This window comes from Carassius auratus, chromosome 24, assembly GCF_003368295.1.
Source record: "Carassius auratus strain Wakin chromosome 24, ASM336829v1, whole genome shotgun sequence".
Taxonomy (NCBI): Eukaryota; Metazoa; Chordata; class Actinopteri; order Cypriniformes; family Cyprinidae; genus Carassius; species Carassius auratus.
The window spans coordinates 19,476,108-19,502,567 of record NC_039266.1 but is presented as its reverse complement, the minus strand read 5'-3'; the positions used below and the strand labels follow the sequence as shown (position 1 = coordinate 19,502,567).

Sequence of the window (26,460 nt, the reverse complement as noted above, 5' to 3'; positions counted from 1 at the left end):
AAAAAAATATTATGCAATTGTAATTTACACAAACACATTTTTTTCTCAAAATGAAAAAAAAAAAAGTTTTGTGTACAGAATATGTAGAGTGTGATAATGACAAAGTTCTCATACTATGCTAATAATCAGTATTCCAAAATGTATAAATGTGGGACCGTATAAACAGTTCTATCACTCACTACCATAAACGACTATTCTTGCTTTACCACTTTTTCTTGCGTACTATTGTGTTTGTTGTAACCAAGCACAATCGCAGGCAAACTATTACAAACAATTATGTTGGAAAGAAGGTGGCTTTGTTTTTAAATGTTTTCTTTTAAATATACATTAGTATACTCTTCATTTTGTAGTGTACATACTGGTCCATGTTATTACCTGTTATAGTGTATTCTGTACTGTACAATTTACAGTGTGCTGTGCGGTGTGTAGAGCGTCATGCAATGTATAGTGTTTAACATTCTCAAGCAAGTATACTAACTAGTTTATACTACTTACTAGTGTTGCACTCTGCAATGTATTGTGTTTTGCAAGCGCTGTGTGCTGCAGTATGCTGAATTCTGTGTGCATATGCATTTATGTTCTTGTCAAACTTGTTTTACTAGAGCTAGAAAAGGATACAACAGAGTTTACACTTTTCCAGAAAGAACGACCAAATGGATGTTTATGTTAGATAAGCGCTCGTCTTTTCTTTTCTTTGTTTGTCTGATTGTTTGTTTCCCCTGAGTGGACTCAGTTAGTGACCTGTGTTTTATCTGGATGTCAGGGAACGAGGAACTGAACTCTCCTGACAGTGACGACAGTGAAAGCAAGAGATCGGACGGTAACTCCATCATCTCTTTTAACTGCTGTAGGCATCACATAGCGGCTGAATGCTAATTTGCATACTAGCAACCTAAATTTGCAGCACTGTGTCCTAACCAGGCATGACACGACAAGTTTGCAGTTACAAGTCTGTCCATGTTTTAACCAATGAGGACGAGGCTACAAAATCTATTGGAAGTAGTTTGCTATCGGGTCACCTTTGGCATCATTTTTATATTAGCATATTATGATTTGGTACACACTCCCTAGCTCATTCTTATTTAGAACAGATCGTATGTAAAATGGGATTCAGTCGCCATCAGCAGGAGAGCTACTTTAGGTTCATTTCCTCTCATCAGGACGATTGGCAGAAAACCCCATGGTGATTTGATTTGACATCTTCACGCATTTTCTTTCACCACTGCATTTCACCCAAAAATCAATCAGTGCACTTGGGCTTGTGTTGTTCCAAACCTCTTTGGCTTTCTTTCAGGTACAATGTCCCAGACGTTTTGGTCTGTAAAGTGAATGGGGCTCTTGCTCTGAAAAAAGGTCCAGAAAAATAGCAGTCCATGTAACATTATGTACAATACTTCTGTTTGACTGATGTTAAACTGAGCTCTAATTGCTGCTTTGGTGCTTTTTTGCTTTGAGCTTTGACAGCCCCTTCCCAATTCACTTTTATTCACTTTTCCAATTCAATTTACTTTTATGAAAGAACAGACATTCTGTAAAATTGTTGTGTTCCGCTAAAGAAAATCATATGGGTTTGAATTGACATGACCAAATTCTCATTCTTAATTGAAGTATTCCAAAAAATCTGTATGAAACCTTTAAAATCACCTGATAGGATGTTCTACTGTACATACTCACCTACAAAGATTTTCTTTATATATGTGGTTAGTTCAATTCCTCCATCTGATTGTAAACACGTGGCATGTCATTTGTCGTAGCGCCTCATTCCCCTGTCAGACATCAGTCAGAGCTGTGGAATGAAGCTCTAAATGTGCCAAATATCTGCTCTCCTCTGCAGACTCAGAAGACGAGCACAGTCACTGTGGGATCTCGCCCTCTTCACTGGCAGACATTGCAGCCGCTGCGTCTGCGCCTGATGCAAACTAACAGCACTCCAAATCCTGTACTGTGCTGTCACCTGGTGGTTATTTTTTTATTATTCATCTTTTCCTTTTTTGAGGACGTTTCACATCTTAAAATCAGATCTTTCTTTCTCTGACGTTTTTTTTTTTTTTCATTCTTTCTTTAATTCACATCTGATTTTGAGGATGTATACTTCAGGTTTTGGTTCAGAGGTACACAAAACCAGTAGAGAACTGAGACTTTGGTGCATACTGGATGTTTTAAAAAAGTAATGCATGGTGCCACGGTGGTTTTTGGAAACTGTTGGATCCAAACCACACGCATGAAGATGAAATGTGTCCCTTGTCGAGTCGATGAAGACCAACCCCAGCAGATGTTCTTCCCTTGGAGACAACGCAACATCTGCCGACCGCTGAAGCACCAAACCTTCACAGACAGCGAGCAGAGAACTTCAAAGAACTTCAGTCCCTCAGAGCACCTTCACCAGGCCGTCGTTACCGCGTCCAAAGAATGTCTGAAGAACTGCTTATTTTTATTTCTGTTAGTTGTAAATTTGATGTTGCTGTCGTCCTGTTTTTTTTTTTCTGCGTTGATATACTGTACAGTTTCCATCATGTGTGTTCTTCTGTTGAAATGCTTTCAAGAGCTTCTTGATGTCGAACCATGTATGTGACTGAGGGTTTGATTGATAGTTTAACAACCCATAATCCTTTGCCAGTATCCTCTGTCAACATCACTTTGATCATAGAAATTTGTTTACACAAATAGTTCAGTTCTGTCACAATTTGGCATAACTTTGACAAACTATTCCAATGATTGACGTATATATATGTACACGTCAGCTGGATATTGTGAAATTACAAAGAAAATTAATTCTTATACAATGGGGTCCAAGAGTCTGAAGCCACATTGAAAATCTGGGGTTTTCTTGGGGGGAGGAAAAAAATTATATACGCATATATATATATATATATATATATATATATATATATATATATATATATATATATATATATATATATATATATATATATATATATATATGATGTAAAATGAGGAATAAATATAAATTTGTACACTTTTCAACTTTTAATTAAAATTGTTAATACATTAAGTATATTGTAATTGAAACATTTTTTGAATACCTATTTTTCGGACTATAAGTTGCACCTAAGTATAAGTCACATCAGTCCAAAACTATGTCATGCCTAGAGGAAAAACACATACAAGTCGCACTGGACTATAAGTTAATTTATTTATAACCAAGAACCAATAGAAAACATTACCGTCTCCAGCCGCGAGAGGGCGCGCTATGTCTTCAGTGTAGACTACAGGAGAACTGAACAGCATAGAGCGCCATCTCGCGGCTGGAGACGGTAATGTTTTCTATTGGTTAATTTCTCTTGGTTCATGTCAAATTAATTTTGATAAATAAGTTGCACCTGACTATAAGTCGCAGGATGAGCCAAGCTATGAAAATAATACGGTAAATACTTTTTTTTTTTTCATTAAATTGGAAAAAAATATTAGATTAGCTTCAGATTTTTGAACCCCACTCTACATAATAGGAATAATTCATCCACAAAAGAAAATTAAGATGTAGATGAGTTTGATTCTTCACAAGAACAGATTTGGAGAAATTTAGCATAGCATCACTTGCTCAGCAATGGATCCTCTCTGTAAATGGGTGCCAAACAGCTGATAAAAACATCACAATAATCCACATCATTCCAGTCCATCAGTTCACCTATTGTGAAGTGGATGTTTGTAAGGAATCAAATCCATCATTAAGGCCTTTTAACTGTAATTTAATTCTCATTCTGACGGCACCCATTCACTACAGAAGATCCATTGGTGAATAAGTGATGTAATGCTAAATTTCTCCAAATCTGTTCAGATGATAAAAACCCATTTTAGATGGCCTGAGAGTGAGCTCATTTTTTTTTTTTTTTTTTTTTTTTTTGTGAACTATTCTTTTAAAAATGAATGACAGTACAGTTGCCCTTTTAAATAACAAATTCTGTCTGATTTCTGTGTTATTAAGAGCCAAATACGATGGGCCAATTAAACCTCTGCAAACATTGTAAACTCTTCAAACCAGTAAATGCAGTAAATGTAATTATTTTGACATTAGGTTATAGTTTGAATATAGTTTGAGTTCTTCTATTTTTGTATTTAATGTATATAACAGATTATATTATTTATGAAGTGTTTATAGGGAAATCTGGTATGAACAATGAACAAAATAGCTTAATTGTAGGAAGGTGTACTATTAATGCTTAATCAAATCTCTTAGAGAATTATGACAGAGAATAAAAGGAATCTTATTTGTATTTTTCAATCTGGTTAAAGAAGAAACAGAACGTTTAGAACGTATGTTTTAGCACGAGCATCTTCTGTCAGGTGCTGATATTACACTTTAGTTCACTGTGCTAGCGAGGTATTTATGTCCCTGTCTGTGCCGCTCATCTTCTCAAAGTATAATGCACCTGTCCATGTGAATCTCTGTAAATCAGTTTCATACATAAATTGTAAAATGCAGAAAAAAAAGGAAATAAGAAAAATAAGAAAAAAAAGGCCTCCTTGTAAAAAGGCTGTTATAAATAGGCAGCAAAATCCTGTGTAAATGTCTCTGCTGCCTCAACCAAAGATGATTATAATGTCTGTATGCCATTTATCTGGAGGTCATTGCAAGCCATCATTCATGCATACTTCTTATGAGTCATTGGTTGGAAAGCAAAATGAAAGATAAAAAAGAAAGAAGCATCGTTGCCTTAAATCTATAATTAATTACAAATCCTTGTGAATTATTCTCTGTTGACGTTCATCGAATATTTGTTGTATGTGTTCATCTTTCCTGTTTAATTGTCCTCTTCTGACTCCATTCTGAGTCATCACCCATCATTTCTTCATATCTAAGAGACACTGATGTGATTTCATCGTTTTGATTTTACTGGAGAGTCCACTCAGATGTGAATGGCAGCATGTTGCTCTTCTCAGCTGTGAAAGCTGAAAACTCATTCGATTGGTCGATACTGTGCCATTATAAAATGTTATAAATGTAGTAATGATATCATTTTGTTCTGTTTTTAATTTTGCTCAGTGCCCCTCCCCTCCGATGAAATTTCCTCAAGCACAGACTTGGTGACATTCTGCAAATATCATTTTCTAAATCAGTATTGTTCAGATAGAACAATGTCATAGATAGATAGATAGATAGATAGATAGATAGATAGATAGATAGATAGATAGATAGATAGATAGATAGATAGATAGATAGATAGATAGATAGATATAGAAAGATAGATTCTTAAAGATTTTTCTTCTTTTTTCAAACATATATATATATATATTAAAATTATTGATTAAAAGGAGAAAAGTCTTTAAGAATGTTTGGATATTTTTGAAATTAAAAACAACACAAATACTGATTAAGAAACTTCCCTGCTGGATGAAATGAGTACATACTAAGTTACACACACTCGCTCTCTGACTATAACTGTGTTTTTAGAGATGTCTTGCCTCTCAGATCTTGAGGTGTTGAGGTCTTGAAGTCTTTTGTAAGCACACATAGGCTCAGAATGTATGATTATTTAGGTGAAATGCTGTACATTTATAGAATATTGAAGTTTATGAGTAAATATGGCACAGTGAGATTCTGCCTTAATAAGTGTGTTTAGTTCTGCTTTAGTAACTGTCAATGTGTTCAGCTCAGTTATGTGTTTGCCAGGAAACCTCAATGTCAAAACTAAGCTATTTTATTGTTATTTTTATTTTATTTTTATTTTTTTTTATCTTCATGTACTGTGTATCTTCTCCAACACTGACACAATTCGACCAATTTCTATTAGTAAAATGAAAGGATGCTCTGATCAGCAGTGAGCTAGCAGCATAAATCATATAGTGCTGTACTGCCATCTGTTGGCTATCTAGTGTACTGCATCACTGCAGTCAAACACATTTGGAGAACAACACATTGTTTTGTTTACCTTTTTATTACGTCCCAAAGTATAATTTTTTCTACATTAATGTCTGTTGATGCATTCATTACTTTTTTATTTTAAAAAGAGAAAAAAAAATCAGTCATAAGGCAGGTGTGGTCATGTGATCATGCTTGTTTTGATGCTCCTTAATTGCACTTTTGTGACAATAAATCTTTACTCAAAGGGCTCAGATGACGGGTTTGAGTCTTCATTTTGATTTAAATATCTACAGAAGCTGCATTAACAGAATGGTTGTTAAGAATCTGCTCTGTTTTTTGCAGCTGCCACTCGCCGCAAATACCACCTGGTCAGATACAGTAAGAAACCCAGTTACTGTGCCAACTCCTACTTGCCCTCCCGCATGCAGAAAGAGGACCGCAAACCCACAGACCCCCGTAGCAGGGCCAGACACCTACAGAGCATCTCTCTGAGACGGGGGAGGTGACCCCATCTATAGCACGCACATTTCTGTCTGTTCTGCACTGTTGATGGAGTTGAGAGATGCTGTTTCAACCGAAAGTCAAAAGAAAAAAAACTAACAAAAAATTATATTCTGCATGAAGACAGGACTTCCAGAATTAAGCAGTTTTGCTGATGATTCTTATTACAGTTTTGTATACAGAAGATAAATAAATAGATAAAATAATAAATAAACAACTGAATTAATTTAAAATAGAAACAAAATCTATTTTTATTTACATTTTAATTTTATATATATAATATTTTTATTATGATTTTTAACCATGATAACAATTGGGAAGGAAAGACAGCTTGTGCTTTATTTTAAATTATTTTTATTTTATTTTTTTTCATTCTTATTTTCGGTTGTGATGCACATTGTCTTAATGTATGCTTTTAATTGATTCCATATAAAAATAGTGTAATACAAATAACAAAAAAAAAGAGGTAAATCAACATTAAGGCTCTCCAATAAATGTTACCATAAAGTATGAATACTTAAAAAAAATCAGAAATTTTTAAATTGTCATGAGAATTATGTAGCAAACGCTATATATATATGTACATTCCAAGACCCTCAAAATCAAAAGAAAAATGTATACATACACACACACAGACACATTTCTTCTTTTGATTTTGAGGGTCTTGAAATGTACCCAGTTAATGTAAGCTGCTGTTCATGCGTAATCCATACTAAAAACCCCTGTACATGTACATACTATGTTAAGCACCACTTTCAGGATTAATATAGAAGTTTTGCAGGTTAATGTAGATAAATATCGTCTCTGTTGTCTGTATGACATAAAAATAAAACACATGCACCAAATTCACACTTTTCCAATTATTATGCTTTGATGTTCATGTTGGAAATAAAAAAAAATTTCTTTGCATCATTGCAAGTTGTGTTTCTACAGCATATAACACTCAAATGATGAAATGGCAACGCAAAAAAATATCTGCAAAACCTTTAATGAAGGCTCAGACAACAATCAAAAATAACATTAACAAGAATGAAAACTGAAGGATTTTAAAGACATCTACTTCGTCATCTCCTTCTCCTCATCCTCCTGATGAATCATTTGAGCCTCTGTCTTCATCAGTCTCACGCCTGTGAAAGAAAAGCGCAAAGAACTGAGACAAAGAGATGGATGGACAGGGCGTGAGGGTGATTGATGGAAAGGATGACAGAAATCAAAGACTTGCCTGGTATGAGTGGAGGGCTGTTGAGTACCGGAGTGTCTTTTCTGCGGGGTTTCTTCTGTCCCGGTTTGTCCTGCTGATGTTCCTTGGAGCTGTGTTTCTGGTTGTCCATTTCAGCCTTCCCATCTGCAGGAAAACATTTCAGAGACAGGTTCACAAAACTGGTCTGTGTGCATCAGTCAGACTGCCGCCATCTGTTACGCCTTGTTATTCCCACTGGATACTGTTCCACTAAATGTTGACCCTTTTATTGTCATTACATATTTATTTTCCTTTAAAAAAAAAAAACATTTGTGCATGCAGATATCCATGCAAAAAAGCATTGAAAAGCAGGCTGCGGTACTCACAGAGATGTTCGTGCATGGTGAGTGTGTGTTCGGCTTTGTCTGAGAGTGACCTCACACAGTCAGTGGACATGCTCCCCACAGCAGTCTGTTCAGGTATCAGATAACAGCTCGTGTTCAGCACACACACACACATGCACACACACTCATATACATGACAAAGGCTCTGTCATATTTACTGGAAAGCATATTTGCTGAATGTGTTAATGGTAGCAAACCAATTCAGCAAAACAGCTTCTCACTTTGGGCTCTGAATTTAATATTATTATAGTTAATTTAATTATCCAATGTCAAAGCATAATACTTAAATGCATCACATTAAATTTACAAAATACTGTTATCATGTTTAATTACACGTTTATACCCCCCCCCCAAAAAATGCCAATATATATATATATATATTTATATATATATATATATATATATATATATATATATATATATATATATATATATATATATATATATATGCCAATACATGACAATGCAATTAAAGATGTGCAAAATTTACATTTGAGGCTAGGTCAACAATCATATATATATGATAAGCATGTCAAACATTTTTTAATAAAAATACAATTCTGACCAAACTTAATTTATTCAGTAAAATTAAATTAAAAATACAACACAAATTACATTTAATTGAATTTATCAATTAACATTTATCTGATATATATGAAAATAAATAAATCATATTTCAATAAGTAACAAATAACATATATATATATATATATATATATATATATATATATATATATATATATAAAATGGTAATAAATTATAAAACATTAAACAAAAAAAAATACCTGTTTAAATACTCAAAAAAAAAAACTTTGATTATATACTGCAAACATTTTACTATTAAAACTATTATTTAATTAATTAACATCTTCTGAAATATTTTTGTATTTATCTTTCAATCTAGAAAAGAACTAAATAAGTGAATTATAAGAAAGAGCGAGGCCTTACCTCAGTGCAGCAGAGATGGAGAGCGAGTGCAGGCCAGATCAAAGACAGGGGTTATGTACTTCAGGAGGAGGGGCCTCCTCTATTTCTGTCTCCTTTAGAGCCTGTTGTCATGGTGACGGAGGCCCTTGTCATGTGTCAATCATCCCAGCTTCCATGAACACACGTCATCGAGGTTAATGAAACAACTTCAACACTTTAAGCAGTGATTCAAACACGATGAAGGTGAGGTTTGGTAAAATGGAGTGTGTTAAGATTATGTCTTCAGTTATTCCCACTTCATTTGGTTTTCATTTTAAGTGCATCCATATATAATTTAAATATACCACATCATAAATAGCCTAATTATATTTAACATAATTTTACACATCTACACTCACCACAGCTCGTGACTACCATAGTTGAGAGCGTGAATAAGAGGAAATGAATAATAATGGAAAACAATGTGGACATTGTTTATTGACAGGCTTTGATGTCTTTCTATTCTCCTCTGATGTGAATGGTGTTTCTTCCTCCCGTGTGAAGTGGTTTTTATTATATTTTCATTCACTGAACCATACTCTACTACCCTGTTGAACACAACAAGTCCATATGCCAACCTATACGCCTGGTAAGGGAGCGTCTGCCAAGAACATAAATGTAAACGTAAAAACCTGGTCAGTCTGGATAAGGATACAGTGTGGCACTTTACACATGATCCCTAAATTCTGAAAGCGCCTTTTTAACTGATATTTTAAACACATACTGATCTGTTTCTTTGATACATTTACGTTTGTTTAGGTGGTAGGACAACGATTTGAACCAATATAATTTTTGTATTTCTGAGAACATATTTGAGGAAGTGACATCGAAGGAGGCCTATTTTTGCTAAAACGTTTCAAACAGGTAGCTATGTTTCTCACAGTGTTATTATTACTCCGTATTGTTCTGTTACTTGGCAAAACATTGAATAGTTTGTAGGCACAAAGCATTTTAACAGCAACATTGGCTTAAAACTCCTTAACATTGCCCAAAATATTTTTAATATGATAAACAATTGAATGGTTATTGCACAAAACGTGTTTTAAAAACTGTTATGATGACTTATAATAGCTACCTTTGGATTTTTTAAATCTATGAATAGTTTTTTATTCTAAAATGTAACACTATTAGTATTAAATGGTCCCCATAGCTGTCCCAGTTGGGAAAAGTTTATTTCTAAGGTTCAACAACGTTCTTAAATGAAGTTATTAAAAAGTAGGCCAACTGACATTTTCAACAGCAAATGGTTTCAGTTCCTGAGACTGGGCCATAACTGCTGGAGAGAGCATCTCAGGAACAGTGGAGGAACCATCAGATCATTGTCCAATCAGACCGGGGGACCAGCACTATGTCATCCACTGCTTCTTCAGGAGAGCAGCAGTTTCCTTATATGGTAAGTGCAACACCACAATGATATGAAGTGTTTCATTACAAAGACACAAAGATGAAGAGAGCAGGAGAGACGGTTAGGCTACTGGGAGGAGGTTCACTCTACATTAAGAGACGTCTGTGCACACATAAAAACTCAAGTGGACGCATGATAATAGTATATTCATAATTCTTTATTAGTTCTGTGCTCAAGAGTCAGCACTTCACTTTATAAGTGACTTTCAAAAAAACGGTGAAATGGGTCTTCATCACTGCTGCATCACTACATTAAAGGAAAGAACAAAATTATTGGTTTTGTATGTTGCATTCAAGTCAAATTAAATTCCACTCAGACCTCATAAAATATTTGTATTTTTTTTCTCATATATATTTATAGAAACTGGTTTCTGCCACATGATAAATTCTGTAATTTTTTTAGACAATATATATCACAGTTATGCTCTCTTTCTCACAATGAGACAAGTCAGAATTGTAAGATATTAAGTCAATTATTGTGAAAAGTCAGATATACACTTGCAAATGTGAGAAAAAAAGATAAAAAGTCCCAGTCATCTTTTTTAATTCTGTGGTAGAAACAAAAATAACTGAATTACAAGATGTAAAATCAGAATGTGGAGGGAAAGTTATATTTACAAAATATAAACCATTATCAACAAATTATTTTATTGGGTCATTAAGTAAAATTAACTTTTGATTTCAGACTAAAGAAGATAACAAACCTTATTCCAATGAATTATTTTTCATTGAATGTTGTAGTGAATTTTTCAACTGAAAGATAAAAATGCACAATTAACAATGTGTTAGGACATTATCATTATCAGATCTCATTATTCTGATGATGACGGTATGAGAAGATGTTTCTTACACTTTTAATAAAAGCTACGAAGTCTAGCCTGTCTGGTTTGTAATTGGCCTCCCATTGGGTTTGACAGGGGAACCGGTGTGGATCTTGACATGCCCCATGACAGGTGCAGTGATGATGGACACACTGCTGTTGACTGGACGTGACGGGCGGCAGGCAGCACTGAATGGCCACGCTCCTGGTAGAGGTGGGCTCTGAATGATGCATATCAGAGGGGGTAATTTGCAGTTGGGTGCACAGCTGAGACTGTTCGTCCATGAGCCGATTCAGCTTCTATAAACATAAAAATACAGGGATTAAGCAAAGGTGTTGTGTACATTGCACCACTGAAGGATGTTGGTTGGTAACAAAGTGGGTTCAGATTCATGCTAGAAAGTGTTTTGCCCCATATTGAAACATTTTCGTCAATTTGTGGCATTTTTGCACCAAGCCCTACATTCTGACCCTTGTGTGATGTTAAGTTTATGAGTAGATTGAATACCATTTTAATGCTGTCATCAGAGTGATGTACCAGATCAGACAGCTGCTGTTCAAGCGTCCCAGCTTCATGTTTGACAGCTTCTCGTAGCCTCAAAACATCTTCCACTTCCTCCCTAAGACATAAAGTAAACTTTAAACACTGCAAAATACATGCTATTGATGACCACTTTTAATCAGTAATCTTTAAAGATGGTATTTGTTATCACCTGTGGGAATCTGACAGAGATCTGATCACGGATGCGTGTTCTTCTTCTAGTCTCTCTTCGATTTCTGTCAGAACTGCCTGGAACTTCCTCAAACATTTCACCATGTCTTCAAACTCATCCAGAGAGTACTGGAAATAGAGAAATAGAAGGATATTTGTCTACTCCTGCGTGATTCATTCTGGGAAAACAAGGTCTTTAAGAGTGGTTAAGCTGGTTTTTGCTGTATAACAGCTGTTTTATTGCTAGAGGCTGGTTAAAACATGACGTCAGTCCTGCCAACTGGTAGGTCCAACTGATAAACCACCTAATCCAGATCAAAAACCTGTTTTTCTTTTGTCAACACAATAAACATTAACTGAAAAAAAAGATTTAAAAAAACACTTAAGCTTATTTTATTTCAGAAAGATGCCAAGGCAACATCTCATTTTCATATAGATTAACCCGATGCACTAAAATCATTAAACCTGAAATAAAAAACAAACAGAGAATATATATATATATATATATATATATATATATATATATATATATATATATATATATATATATATATATATATATATATATATTTGAGATACAAAAATAAAACTAGCTTGAAGCTGGGGTTTTAGCTGGATTTTCCAGTAGGGAGGAGTATTTTGCACTTCGCGACCTCTGACCTCCAAATGCAGGCAGCTTCAGTGAAGTGTTTGTAAGCAAGGATGTGAGTTAAAGGGGATTTTGGTGCATGTGTTTAAAACCTGTGAAGGTTCTGAAGTGGTCAATGCTCGCTACTGTTTTCCATTACACATGCAAATTAACTATACAAATTCAAATGAGCCTCATTAAACATAAGCAGTGCACATAGCTTTTAATTTCAGATGTTTGAGTGGCAGAAGAGCTGTTCCCAGAATAGAATGTTTAATCTTAGTTTATACTTAAAATCAGAGGAAAGATATACTGGTAGGAAAGTGCCCATGGAAATCCATACTTCAAATGTGAAGCTCCTCCTACATATTATGAAGCAACCAGTATGTGTTTTTTTTTAAACCAAATAGAAAAACAATGGGGCACAATTGCAACAACTGAAAAGAAATTTCTGTGAAAATTATATTGCATTATAAAATTATAAAATGTTTACACAAAAATTCTTAAGTAAACCACCTCTGCATTCAGCTGAATTTCATGCAAAAGGCTTAAATGATTTACAAATAATAATTTTCATAAATGAAAACCAGTGTATGATTTATAGGGATACAGTAACAACAAAATTCTAGCAAAATACCAAATAGACAAAAATGATTTAAAGTAAATGTTATGGACGATAACCAATATATGACAAATATTAAAAATATATTCTGTTTATAAAATGTAGTTTTAGTAAATTAAACGTAAAATATTTAATAAAAGTAAAATACTAGTACTAAGTTTAGGTATCACACCATTATAATATATATATATATATATATATATACTGGATAGTCATTATGAAATTTGCTACAGATCACATTTAACAGTGTTATTAAATTACTGTTTTAAAATATGAATTTTATCGAGCTTTAAATTATAGCAATCTACATTTTAAAAAAAGGGAAAAGGCATGTGCAATTCAATATCCAATACTGACCAATATTGATATGATAATTTAAAAAAACAACTCATAATCAATATGCTACCTATATAGCTTCCTGTCATGTGATCCTCTTGTTCTTGGGTCTTTTTCTAATTGGTTATTTAGATGTGTCATGTTGTGATTGGTTGTTTTAGTCATGTGACTTGTTCCTCATTGGTTGATTTTGTCATGTGACCCTTATTGTTTAGTATTTATAGCCCTCGTTTTGCCATTGTTCCTTGTCTAGCTTTGAAGTTGTAACCCTGCTGTTGGTGAGTTGTTTATGTCTAGCCATTGTCAAGTAGTGATGGGAGAAATTAACCTTTTCAAAGCTTTGAATCATTTGAACCAATCGCTTTCGCAAAATGATTCACTGTTTAGAAGCGCTCGAAACACCACACGCTGGTGACACCTGCTGATCAAAACTGTGTATATGCAACAAAAACTCAGGTTAAAACATGCATAAAAATTGCTTTTTACAAACCCAAAGTAAATGCTTTCTTGAAAGTATAATATATAAAATGCAATCAAAATAATGAAATACTATTCAATATGAAGTGTCTGTATAAAATGCGTTTTTTAAATAATTATTATTAATTTGCAGGGCTTGATTTGTTTGTTTTATGGAGAGCTTAAAAAGGCTAGTAAGAGACTAAAACTCAATTTAATTCCACATCTCGTTAAAAATGTCTACAAATTGATAGAACTGATCCGAGATCATAGACAATCAATGGTTCGACGCTTGGATTCACAGATTCACAGAGATCGCCCCCCAAAGGCCAACTATTGAAATTTCAAAACGTTTCGAAAATCTCTCGTTTACTGAAATCATGTGACTGTGGCATTTTTATCCATGCTCTGAACCACTGTTTCAGAACAAATAGTTTGCAAAGGTTTCGAAGCTTCATGAAGCAATGTTTCAAAAGCGGCCATCACTATTGTCATTTTGAGCCAAGCCTGTTTGGATTATGTTTTATGTCTTTGCTGTAAATGAAAACCTTAACCAGAAACAAAACCCAAACCCCACGTTACAATATCGTGCATCTCTTATAATTTAAATGTACAATATAGAGCATGATTGGAATTAAACTCCCCAGTCCGTTATAGTTAAGGATTATTGTTAATAACTTCTACTTACAGGCAGACTGGAAGACAGATCAGGTTTAGGTTTTGCCCAGCCATTGTCGTAGCCAATCTGGGACCCACAGTAGAAGCATCTCTGCGCCCCTGCCCCCAATGCATCCTGCAGTCTGTGATCCTCCTCCTCACAAGACAGTCCCGTGTCCAGAGATATCGACCGCGTATGCAAACGCCCAAGATCTCCAGAACTTTCCACTGAGTTCCATAAGTGAGGTGGGGATGTGTCCACAGATGTGAATGGTGTCTGTGTAGTGGGTGTTTGTGCTGTTCCTGAGTCATTATCTGTGATCCCATCAGACCAGGATCTCCTGGAGAAAGACTCTCTCCTGAGTTTGAGTGCTGTGGGGGAATTGTGTCCAGCGGCTGCATCAGAGGTCACGGTTTTGTTGTGGGTAGAAGCAGGAGATTCCTGAATCAAATCCAAAGCTGGATCTTTTTTGCTCACCTCAAGGTTATTTGTAAAGTTACCCACCCCCTTTTCCAAAACATCTGTCCTCAGATCAGTAGGACTCAAGTGTGAGTTCGTCTCAGCAGATTTCAGTTCCTCAAGCAAGGACATGCCCTCCCTATAAACACGACTGTCTGGACTAATTGATCCGCGCAGTCGGTCACGAATTTCGGTAGGATAATTTTGGACTGGATCCATTTGAACAAAGTATGCTAGAGTGTAAACATTATTTCTGCCAACTTTACTAATATCTGGGGATAAAGTGATTTCTTTTTCACTTCTTATTTTCCTCAACTCTCCTGAGTCAAACATAGTTTCAGAGTCTGCTGTTCCCAAAACAGTTTTGCCAGAGTCTTTTGTAGGCGAGGGTTTTTGGTTTGACTCCATTTCACAATTCGGTTCACCTGCAGGGGGATCCTCCATTTCTCGCTGTTGTAATCTCTTCTGTTGATCCTCTTTACTATCTTTTGATATTGCATTCAGCATCTTCAAAAAGCAGAAACGGCATGGGAAATCAGACAAATACTCATAAACAGACCCCAGCAAGTGCATATTATCCAGATTGCCTACTCCACTAAAAACTCAAAAAGTAACTGTAAAAATAATGGCTATAGATATTGTATCCAAACAGGTTTCCCCAAAACTTTGATGTCTGTTTTGTTTGAACAAACCGATCCCACCTCAAACTCAACTGAGCTACAGTAATATTGGCTGGCCACGTTACATTGTGACCTTTTTTAAAGTATGGATTAAGAAAATATATAAAGATATTTCTGAAAAAAATATATAAAGATATTTCTGAAAAAAATATTTTAGATAATATTGTATTTTCTTATTTTTTTTTACAGGAAATCATTTAATCAACCACTGCATCACAGGAAACAACAAGATTTAACACAATAACAGATAAAAACATTCTGTAGCATCAATACATGCACTTAAACCTTCTGAGGTATGTAAATAAAGAAAGAACAAAAAATGCGTCTTACCTTCGTGAGCTTGGGTCCTGGGCTGTTTTGCGGGGATAGCGCAGGTATGAAGGGCTCCTCTAGGAAGCCGCTGCTGTCTGACTGACAACTGTTTGTTCTCATCACGCAAGACCCGTTTCGTTCACCTACAATGAACCAAGATCAAGATAAGCATGCGTCCACATCTCACAAGCGTTCAAGAACACTAAAGCCACTTTATCAGAATAAACAAACAACTCCATTTTACCATAGCACCGTGGTCAGGTGGACATTACCTCAACTATAAACCATATAGCCTGCTGCACATACGAAAATCACATTTGCATAATATCAGAGATGGAAATTGTCCTAAGTAAACTATTTGAATCCACACGGTGGCTTTTACAAACTTTCGCTTTTCAGGAAGCAAAAGGACCGATATTGCATTTTAAATCAGAACTTTTTTCAGAAGTTCAGATGTTAAGGCCCATTCACACCAAGGACTATAGGACTATCTTTAAGTATAAAGATATAGATAAGATAAGGACAGAGGTAAAGATAAGATAAGGATAACTATAAAGGTATCGATACAGATAGTGTAGTTCTAAAAACCATTCTCAATATTAAAGCATAGCAGCGTCAACACCACAGCTATAACAATAAAAGGCACAGAGAAACGATAATGTTGGAATCACTTTCAGAGTGATTCTTTTTCCAAATGATGAATGATACAAACATTGACACCCAATCAGAATCCATCCTGCTATAAGGAGCTCCAGAATTAAAAACAGCAGATGAGCGTGTGCTTAGAATTAACATACAATATTGTCTGCTGGTGTCTACACTAATATCGTTATAACTTTTGCTCTTGGTGTTAAAGGGGCTTTATCCTGTTCAAAACTTGCTACTAAATGTTATGTCTGCTATGCAAGGGCAGTTAGCAGGGCTTTGAAAATTGCTATGCAGTTGCTAGGGTGTTTTAAAAACCAAATGCACCTCCAGGGTCCACTGGACCATTGCAGCTCCCAGGTACACTTCCCTCATCGAAACTCTGGACCTGAAAAGCAATCGACAACATTAAAAAGGGAACAATGTGGAAGTAAATACAGAGGGAATCACTGCAGAGCAATAATACTTCACCTCTTCCAGCTCAAAAGATTCAGCAGGCCGTTGCAGACTCTCTTCAGTTGAAGATGGGATAGAGTCAAGCTTCAGAAGGTCTGATGTTCCTCTTACCGTCGGACTGTTTAAAACCGGCTCAGCTGCCTCTAAATTAATGCTCTGCTCTTCTTCTAATGGGGAGAGACCGTTTTCTAACAATATTGTGCGTTTGGAAGGGATCCTTTTATCTACCATTGGCATCCCAGGTGATTCTGGGCTGGATATGGCTGAGGAGGTCACACGAGAGGGCATGTGCTGATTCTGTAACGTTTTGGCTTGACTGAGGCTCTTCTTGTAGGCTCTACGCAGAATCATGGCAATACGTTTTTTCTTCTCTCGTGCTTCTGCAGACATCTGGGAGGCTGTAGATGTGTCCACATTCTGAGTATTTCCACCGACCAGAGAGGAGAACGTTGTGGTGACCTGCTGAAGAACCTCGAGTTGTCTAAACCGATCTGAACACCGGGAGGAAAAAAGATAGTGTTTCAAGACTCTTGACATGCATAAAACTCTGCTTATCAGACTTTCAACACACTGCAGCTGCACAAGAAAGGAGTGCCAAGAACCGTATTATAATCTACATATCCGATAAAAAGAACAGATTGTGAAATGAAAAATCCTACACTCTTGACCAATAAAGTACTTCAGTGGAATCCATAGTTCCATTAAGAACCTTTAAGGGCCCTGTATTATGTTATTTAACAACTCTCTCCAGTATTTTGAATATTGTACCCATTTCAACCACAAGCTGTCAGTAATACATACTGCACGTTTAACGTCAATGGAACCATAAGCTACCGCTCCACTGAATGGTTTTCTGAATTGTAACATTCAGCATGTGGCTATAAAGAGAGGTACCTAAAAGGGTAATTCACCTCTAAAAATGTGTGTATGCTTTATTTCTACCACAGAAAGCAAAAGGAGACATTTTAATTATGTAATTATAATAACGTATATTTCAATCTTTAAAAGGACAAAATGTCTAGTGCACAATATTCAAAGTAATCTTAAGTCATACATTAGTTTTGGCCTAAGAAGACTTATATAATGCACAAGTCATACAGACCGGTTTTGTGTAATTTTTCTAATTAATTAATTGGAATTTGACAGGCCCTTTCACATTCATTCTAAGGAAGCTGTGGCAAGAATGCTTTTCAGAAATTCACAGTTTGAGTTCCATGGAAGACAAGAAGTCATATGAGTTCGAAAGTCATGCGTTTTGAAAAAATACTTTCATTTTTGTGTGAACTTGAGGAAGCTTGCTCACTTCTGACATCCACGTTTTCAATGTCCATTCGGTTCTGCTGAGCTTCCAGAAAGAGCTGAAAGCTGATGCCACGAGCACAGGACTTGTTATTGAGGAATCGGGCTGGGATTCTCCCTGTAATGTCAGGCTCCTCAGTGCCAAAACCCAAATCCAGCAACAGTTCCTCAGGGTCATCCTGCAGTATGTTCAACATGTCCATTATGCTGCATAACAAAAAACAACATTAGCAGCAATATCAACACATTAAGATCTTAAAGTAAACGATCGACAGGTGGAGGAGTCTATTGAAGACAACCAGACCTGACGTCAGATGGTATTGAGACATTCGATGCAACACTGTTCCTCTTTGACAGAGCAGGAGGATCTTGAGATGACCTGCATGTGGATGACACCAGCAAACATCAGTGTATAGAAAACAAACACTCATTATCCTCTGTTTCACCCATTTCCGGTCAGAATTGCCCTTCTCCTATCTCACTTCCCCATCAGTGACACACCGCCTCATGCAAATCCACCCAGCATCCCACGAAGTGGTATGTCAGCAAATCAGCATTTGCATGGGAAATGTGCCCAAGGTCTCTGACAGGTGCCTGAACAAGCCTACATCATGCACATATATACACTCTTACACAGCACTCCGTCTGATATATAGTGTATACACATGCATACATAGTACATATTCATATAACAGATGTACCACTTCAGGTCATATAAAACAATTTGATGTGACAGATATGCAGTGTATTCCTTTATATAGTGAATAGAGAACAGTGCTGTTACAAAAAATTGCAAGCAGTTATATAATCATACATTTTTATATAATTTTTGTCTGATCAATTTCGGAAACGCAACTGGGATTCACAATATTGGTACCATATTGGTTGTTTTGGATATTTAATCATACATTCTTAGTTTTTACATTTAGATGACTTTTGCTGTCATCTAAAACTCATTTCAGGTTAATTTTGAAAAACGAATAATTTAATAACAGTTAAATGTAATATTTAGTAAATCTCAAAATGAATATCCATTGTTCACACTTTTTGATAGTTGCTTTTAGTTTTGATTTAGTGACAAAAATAGTTTAAAATGTTAATATCTGCCATTATATGTAAATATTATCATTTAGCTTATCATATGAATATCATATCACATAAAATAAGTCAAAGTTATTAAAGTTATAAATGAAAGTACTGCTTAAAAGAAAATGAACATTGAATCTGTTCTTACCTCAGAAGCTCTCGTACAGTCTTGAGAGAGTGTTTGCCATATAAAGATGCTGCATCAGACAGAAAAAACAAAAAGGAGTTCTTATAAAGATGGAAAACATCTCCGATTTCAATTAAACACCTCCAGACAGCAGTACAGTAGCTATATTAGGTCAATATTCTTCATTGTTGTTTTGATGTCTTCTCATAAACAACTGTAGAGAAGGCTTTGGCATTTTGTCAGGGACATGCTGATGTCTTCTCAAAAGCGGACCCTGATCCAAAGTGCCCAGCATCTTTGTTTAATCTCAGCAGTTTCCGAAGAGCAACGATCCATTCCGTCCTGTACCTTCCAGCTACTAGCTGAGTTACAAAACCAAAGCACCTCATTCACTAAAAGGGGAGTGTCTGGCAGCACAACTGACATAAATGAGAGTTTCAGAGATCAACTTTTCCTAATAAGAGTCAAACAGCAACAGACAAGAGTGAAGACATTCACAAAGTTACCCTGAAAAGGAAGAACCCAGATAAGAAGACAGACAGAACCCTGAAGAAAGACAGCACACCGAGCAGAAAGAAAACAACTATAGGTGGTCGACGTGAATATGATCATTCAGAAATGTTAACAGATATAAAGAATGTCTGGCAAGAAAGCAAAAACATTTAGAGATGCAGCTGATTGTATGCTCTTGTATCATTATGTCTTTATATCCATTGTGTTGTCTATTATTCTGCATTTGTCTTAAAATTAGTTAAGAACCAATGTAACCATGTTTAAAATCCAGGGTTAGCACAGTGCTTCTGAACAGTTCAGTCAATGTATTCTAAAACACAGACCCCATATCCACCTGTATGCTCAGTACTTTAATAAAAAATAGCTCAAACCTTGATGCCAAACCAACTTCACTCATTCATATATCGCATTCATATGTCCTAACACCAGTAGTCAAAATAATTATGTAGAGGATGATTTAGCCTAGTAGGACATGTACCTCCATGTATATCAAAGCATTCATAGAAATTAAAAATGAAGGCAACGGTTTGCAAATTTTTTTATTAATCTTTTTATTTTAATTGTTTTAAGTAAACATCTTCACTGAACTAACATTCATTTTAAGTAGAATAACAAACAAATCTGAATGTCATAAGATAATAAGTGACTAAATGTGATGAAATCAACAACAGCTTTATAAATGAACAGTCAGACAATGCAATGCAACTAATCATGGCCCATTGCCTTCTGGGGAAAGAGTGACTAAGACTTAATTACAAAGAATTTTCAGTGTAGGTGTATTTGAACTATAAATCATAAATCTAACTCATCTATTGTGCAATTTTCTTTTCTTTAAAAATAAAAGTACAGGAAAGCTACATCGAAATGAATCACTTGAAAATTTCAGAGTGGCAAGTAAACAAAAACACTACAACAATCAAGTCAATTTCAGGTGACCTTTTCTGCATTAATAACTTACAATCTTTTTTTGAAGAGTATCCTTAACTCTAACCAACTTTGAATGGGAAATTATAAGTTGATAAGAATACTATTGAAGCCCATAAACACTAACTCTAAAATCTGATAGGATTAGTTGATCTGGGCTACGTTTCCCAAAAGCATCATAGCTTAAAGAAACACTCCACTTTTTTTGCAAACAGGCTCATTTTCCTACTCCTCTAGAGTTAAACAGTTGAGTTTTGCCATTTTTGAATCCATTCAGCTGATCTCCGGGTCTGGCAGTAGCACTTTTAGCTTAGCTCAGCATAGATCAATTGAATCTGATTAGACCGTAAGCATCTAGCTCAAAAATGACCAAAGAGTTTCTATATTTTTTCTATTTAAAACATGACTCTTCTGTAGTTACAGTTCCTGCAGAGTATAGTTCCTAGCCATGTCGGTCTAGAAAATCACAACTTTTCATTTTCTGTCAGTCTTAGTACACAATGTAACTACAGAAGAGTCAAGTTTTAAACAGAAAAAATATAGAAACTCTTTGGTCATTTTTGAGCGAGATGCTAACGGTCTAATCTGATTCAATGATCTATGCTAAACCAAGCTAAAAGTGCATTCGCCAGACACTGAGTTCGGCTGAATGGATTCTAAAACGGTTAGATTCACAGGGGAGTTGGAAAATGAGCCTATTTTCAAAAAAATAAAAGTTTAAAGGAGTGTTCCTTTAAGTACATTGCAGAACCATTGAAACCAATGGAGCTACAATCAACTTAGGCTTACAATGCTTTCGGGAAACTGTACGATGCCCTGATTGTTTAGTTTTCTTCCAGGACTTACACGGATGTTGATCCAGGCACATGTCGTACTTGGGTAAATCATGTTAAGTTAAGGCGCACGTCTGCTTTATCTACTCCTTATCTTTCCTGTGTAACTGGAAATCATGCAGTAGCAGGTGAAGTTTCCACAAATATGCCGTGACGCATCTCAGACTGACGCCCCCTGAAGCAGGAGACAAGCAGAGACTGGACTGTCTCAATTTCTGCCAATGTTTGTGTTAGATGGCATGAAGAGGTTTGACAATGTTTAAAATCCAGGGTTAGCACAGTCCTTCTGAACACATCAGTCAATGTATTCTAAAAAACAGACCCCATATGCCACTGTACGCTCAGTACTTTAATAAAGAACAGCTCAGACCTTGATGCCAACCAACGTCACTCATTCATATCGCTCATATGTCTTGTTTCAGATGGGTATTTGGTTAAACTGAAAAGAGCAAAATAAAACCGAGAATGTTTACCTTCCACTCCCAGTGCCAGATCATCTTCTCCGCTCTTGTTTCTTCTTATAGTCTTCACTGAAAACAAAGCAATATATTTAACAATACAGTATTTAGGAGTGTGAAATTCAGAGGCATTAAAGTCATGCCCTCGGGTCAGTAGGTCAGCTGACCTGCTAACCCTGTTATAATTACATAAACCATCTTGTTGTCAACAATCACAGAGAAATGACTAATTGACTCATTGTGAATCATATTAGTATGTTAATGACAAATCCAACACAACGTTTACACAGAGCTCCAGGGTGAAAGAGGCATTCACAGGAACACTGCATATGCATTGAGCTGATCACATTTATCAAACAGTCTACCGAAGCAAGAAATATAAACCAAAATACTCTCAAATGTTGCATTTTATCCCTCAGCTTCTTAGCATTATTTTATTGGGAAATGATGATAAATAATAAAAAATGCATATATTTTTTGTAATGTTATAATAATAAATACAAATATAACATTTTATTCTATATTCTTAATTATTACTACTTTAAAATGTGTACATGAAGTAAAACGTAACCATTTACTGGATTGCAATCTTATAAACTCAGTTTATCTTTCTTTTTGTTTTTTTTTGTTTTTTGTGCAAATGGGACATGTAAACTTACCTGACATTTCCAGGTCAACTTCTGGTTCCGTGTCATCCCTTAAATAAGGAAGTCAAATTATATTAGTGACCATAGCGGAAATTCTTTAAAGAGTATAAAAGGGAAGAAATGCTAATTATAACAGATTGCACAGTAAAGCAGATGAAACCTTTTGAGAAAGGTTCATCCCTCAAAGAAAGAGACATGAACACTTGTGAGATTCGGCTTACTTTGAGATTGCCGTAAACCAGCGCTCTACGTTATCTTCATCACACTTTCCTGTTCAAAACAAAGGATGGCCAGTTGTTACATTCACCCTGCTACTTAAATGTTCAGTATGCTTCGAAAAACATTTTTTTAAGGTTTGGATAAGACATTGGATTACAGAGCTTCATAAATGGGTGTTGTTTATTGCACTTCTTTGCATATTCAGTGAAGTGATAGGATTTCTAAGGATAATCCATGGAATTTTACCAACACTGACTAACACTGATTACCATACTAAAATTTCCCAGTTCACTGAAACAACTCGAATATCAAACTCTGCATTGCAGTTCCATGAAACAGCGCAACATCTAACAGGAATACATATCTGTTACTCACTTGTGTCCGAATTGATCATAGGAGCAATATCAAAGTGATCCGTCCTGTTCCACCGATTCCTGGCGGCCTGTAGAATTGCTCTTCTGGCCACAGATTTACTGGTAGACATTGTTGTGGTCACGCGATTCAACCCATTCAAAAATCAACCTCGGTAGTGAGCAAACACCTCAAGATCAGCTCATCTTCTCTGTTCCAACACTAAAAGATACAAATATGTGTTTATTAATTCCCAAATGATGACAGTCAGAAAAAGAAAAATCACAATGTACATGAAAATGCCAAGCATATTTAATATTCGTGGTATATACTGTATGTATGCTTTTTCATTCATGCTACATTATTGAATTTATCTATGGCACAACCGGGCTGAAGACTAAAACACAACACAAACACAAAACTTGGCCTACTTTTCTAAATACTTGTCTACTGCAATATATTCCTAATCCATTGCATACTATGACAACATATCAAATCTGATGTAATTGGATCTAATAGCTTTTGAAGATTTATGTGGTAAATGAGAATGTCTGAAAGACAGAGTACTTGAGTAATACTGAGTTTTGTTTAAGGTGAATAAATAAAGAGTTTTTCAGTTATCTGTTGAATACATGAAAATATATTTGTAATCATGTCTGTAATAACACTGCAAGATGTACACTACAAAAAGGCACAAAAACAGTATAAATCAGAGTAATACAGAAGTATACTAAACTACTTAGTTAAAAGGTTACAAAAAGTTAAAGATATTAGATTGCGCCTAAAAATAAAAATAAAAAATATAATAAACACTTGATTTGACCAATAGTTTATAAATGGTATATTTTGGAAACAAAAGAAAAAAAAGTAAGAAAGTAGTGTGTGTGTCTTTGTATTTGTGTGTTTACACATACAGTAATGACTAAATAAAACATTCATATAATTAACATAATTTTTACACATATTTTATTTGAATGTTAATTTTACTTTCTCTTTCATTATAAAAGATGGGTGTCTACTGTTCCTGTATTGCTGCACTGCTCCAACACACCTGTCTGTAATGATCACATGTTCCTGAACAACCTACTTGGCTCAGGTTCAGGTGTTTTTTTATTTTAGTTGCAACTGAACATTGCTGGAAAGTCGATCTCGAGGAACAGGATTGGGCACCTCAGAAATTATAGGATTAATCATACATTTCAGAAGTTGTGAGAAGATACCATATGAAAAAATACTATAGTAATTATTTATAGTAAATATTATAGTGTTTTTGAACCATACTATAGTAAAGTGTATTATACTGTATATATTATAGTATTTATAACACTACATACTGTAGTATAGTGAACTGACAAACTGTAATACTGTAATATACTTTAGTTTTTACTACAGTAAACTGTAGTGTATTGTAGGCTATATTACACCCTGTAGCTGTGGAAAACTTACTACAGTATTGGGTAAAGTAATTTGTTTATATTAGTTATTATTTTACCACAGCAACTATAGAATTACCACAACAAATTAATTCAAACAGGCCTACTTTACTATAGCACGGTTCAAAAACATTGTATTTAGTTTTTACTATAAATTACTATAGTATTTTTTCATGTGGGATGCTCCACATGCAAACTTATCGGTGAATAAATGCAGATTTTTTTCACTCACAAAAATAAACCAATAAACTATGAACCACTAAAACTAGGGTGAATATTAGATTACGATTAAACTAGTAACGATTTTAAACAATCATATGATTAGCAAATACTATTAAACACTATAAATAAGTTATAAAAGTATCAAGATCTGTAATCAACCGCAGTATGAGCGCCATCTCAAACACTTAGCCTACCTGAGCTTTACCGAAGCACATCCAGACTCGAACACCTGCAACAGCTCGTCTGCTTTAAAGTTTGCTCTCAAAATATAAACCTCGGCTAAAAACAGAAACACACGAACTAATTTGGTTCACATAGCCTACAGGGAAAAAAAGCTGAACGCGTATGCAAATAAAGTGCATAGAAACACCCCGAAGCATAAAGCCGATGTGTGAACGCTGTTATCGCCTTCTGCTTTAATCCAGATGAGTATTTACATGAGCACGATTGAAAGAGGAATTGAGCTCTGCCTGCGTGCAGAAACATGATATTTGTTGCCTAACCAGTTAGAAGGAAGTTTGTGGCATTTCGAAATACCGCCAAAGAACCTGAAGTGAGTGTGCGAATAAGTTTTTTTTTTTTTTTTTTTTTTTTAAATACAAATTATGCGCAAACATATACATATTCTGCCGCTTTAAAAATCTAATTTATATGGGGAGATGCGGGATGATAGTAACACTTTTTGTTTTTAGGGTCAGTAATTTAGTGGTTGTTCATGCTAGACCTCTCAAACGTTGATACGTTTGTCTACTACAAATAAAACTTACTTAAATTTGTAATCACAGATTATGTGAGTCAATGTCAAATACAAAGAGTTCCGTTGTTACAGCCGACCCCACTGAGGAGAGTTGCAACACTATGGGGATAGATTTGGTCAAACAAGATTGACACTTTCCAGATTATGCAAGAATTTTATTAAAAAACGGAAATGAACAATTTAAAACTAACAAAATATTCTGCAACTTTAAACTCAAGACTATAACAAATTGATGTGTGTGTGTGTGTGTGTTGTAGTTTGTTAGAACTAGAATAATGGCTACCTAAGATCATTTAAGTAAACAATTTTGTCTACATTAGCTATGATGAATGCTAGGCAAAAATAATCTTGATTTAAAAGAAAATAATACTTTTCCCCCTGAAAATCACTTTTTTTTGTGATAAAATTCTCAATAAAGATACATGTCACTCACTTCTGTTAGCTCAAAATGGAAATGGCAGTGACATCACCATAGGTTGTTTCTGATTGGTCAAATGGACAGCGTTACAACTAACCCCATGTTACAACACG

General features: G+C 35.2%; 3 protein-coding genes and 1 long non-coding RNA gene across 10 annotated transcripts in view; 2 read left to right on the top strand and 2 right to left on the bottom strand.

The window, feature by feature from the left end:
* Window positions 1-7,234, top strand: part of pde1ca (phosphodiesterase 1C, calmodulin-dependent a) — a 70,013-nt gene extending 62,779 nt beyond the window's left edge. For 2 of the 7 annotated variants that reach the window (XM_026201464.1, XM_026201470.1), the window contains one exon: window positions 6,164-7,234. In XM_026201464.1, the coding sequence (XP_026057249.1) occupies window positions 6,164-6,327 (164 nt within the window). In that variant the 3' untranslated portion in view covers window positions 6,328-7,234. Of the gene's footprint in view, window positions 1-763; window positions 821-1,834; window positions 2,174-6,163 lie in introns of those variants that run through there. The other 5 variants (XM_026201466.1, XM_026201467.1, XM_026201469.1 and 2 more) reach the window with 5 other exon arrangements.
* Window positions 7,235-7,318: 84 nt separating this feature from the next.
* LOC113042541 (protein phosphatase 1 regulatory subunit 17-like) lies at window positions 7,319-8,911 on the bottom strand. The gene is made up of 4 exons (XM_026201471.1): window positions 8,855-8,911; window positions 7,889-7,973; window positions 7,545-7,667; window positions 7,319-7,449 (listed from the first exon to the last, which is right to left on the bottom strand). The coding sequence occupies exons 2-4, from the start codon at window positions 7,956-7,958 to the stop codon at window positions 7,379-7,381; spliced, it is 264 nt and encodes an 87-aa protein (XP_026057256.1). The 5' UTR covers window positions 7,959-7,973; window positions 8,855-8,911; the 3' UTR covers window positions 7,319-7,378.
* Window positions 8,912-9,612: 701 nt separating this feature from the next.
* On the top strand, window positions 9,613-15,955 carry LOC113042542 (uncharacterized). The gene is made up of 4 exons (XR_003275592.1): window positions 9,613-9,736; window positions 10,113-10,265; window positions 11,194-11,310; window positions 15,837-15,955. It is a non-coding gene; the product is annotated as an uncharacterized LOC113042542 (long non-coding RNA).
* Window positions 10,414-25,621, bottom strand: LOC113042539 (uncharacterized). The gene is made up of 17 exons (XM_026201462.1): window positions 25,367-25,621; window positions 23,542-23,739; window positions 23,169-23,217; window positions 22,960-22,997; window positions 22,316-22,372; window positions 19,594-19,642; window positions 18,664-18,738; window positions 18,364-18,566; window positions 17,076-17,551; window positions 16,932-16,992; window positions 15,978-16,102; window positions 14,539-15,474; window positions 11,810-11,937; window positions 11,605-11,716; window positions 11,127-11,396; window positions 10,981-11,029; window positions 10,414-10,523 (listed from the first exon to the last, which is right to left on the bottom strand). Exons 2-16 carry the CDS (start codon window positions 23,648-23,650, stop codon window positions 10,982-10,984), a joined length of 2,736 nt encoding a protein of 911 aa, XP_026057247.1. The 5' UTR covers window positions 23,651-23,739; window positions 25,367-25,621; the 3' UTR covers window positions 10,414-10,523; window position 10,981.
* Window positions 25,622-26,460: the final 839 nt, after the last annotated feature.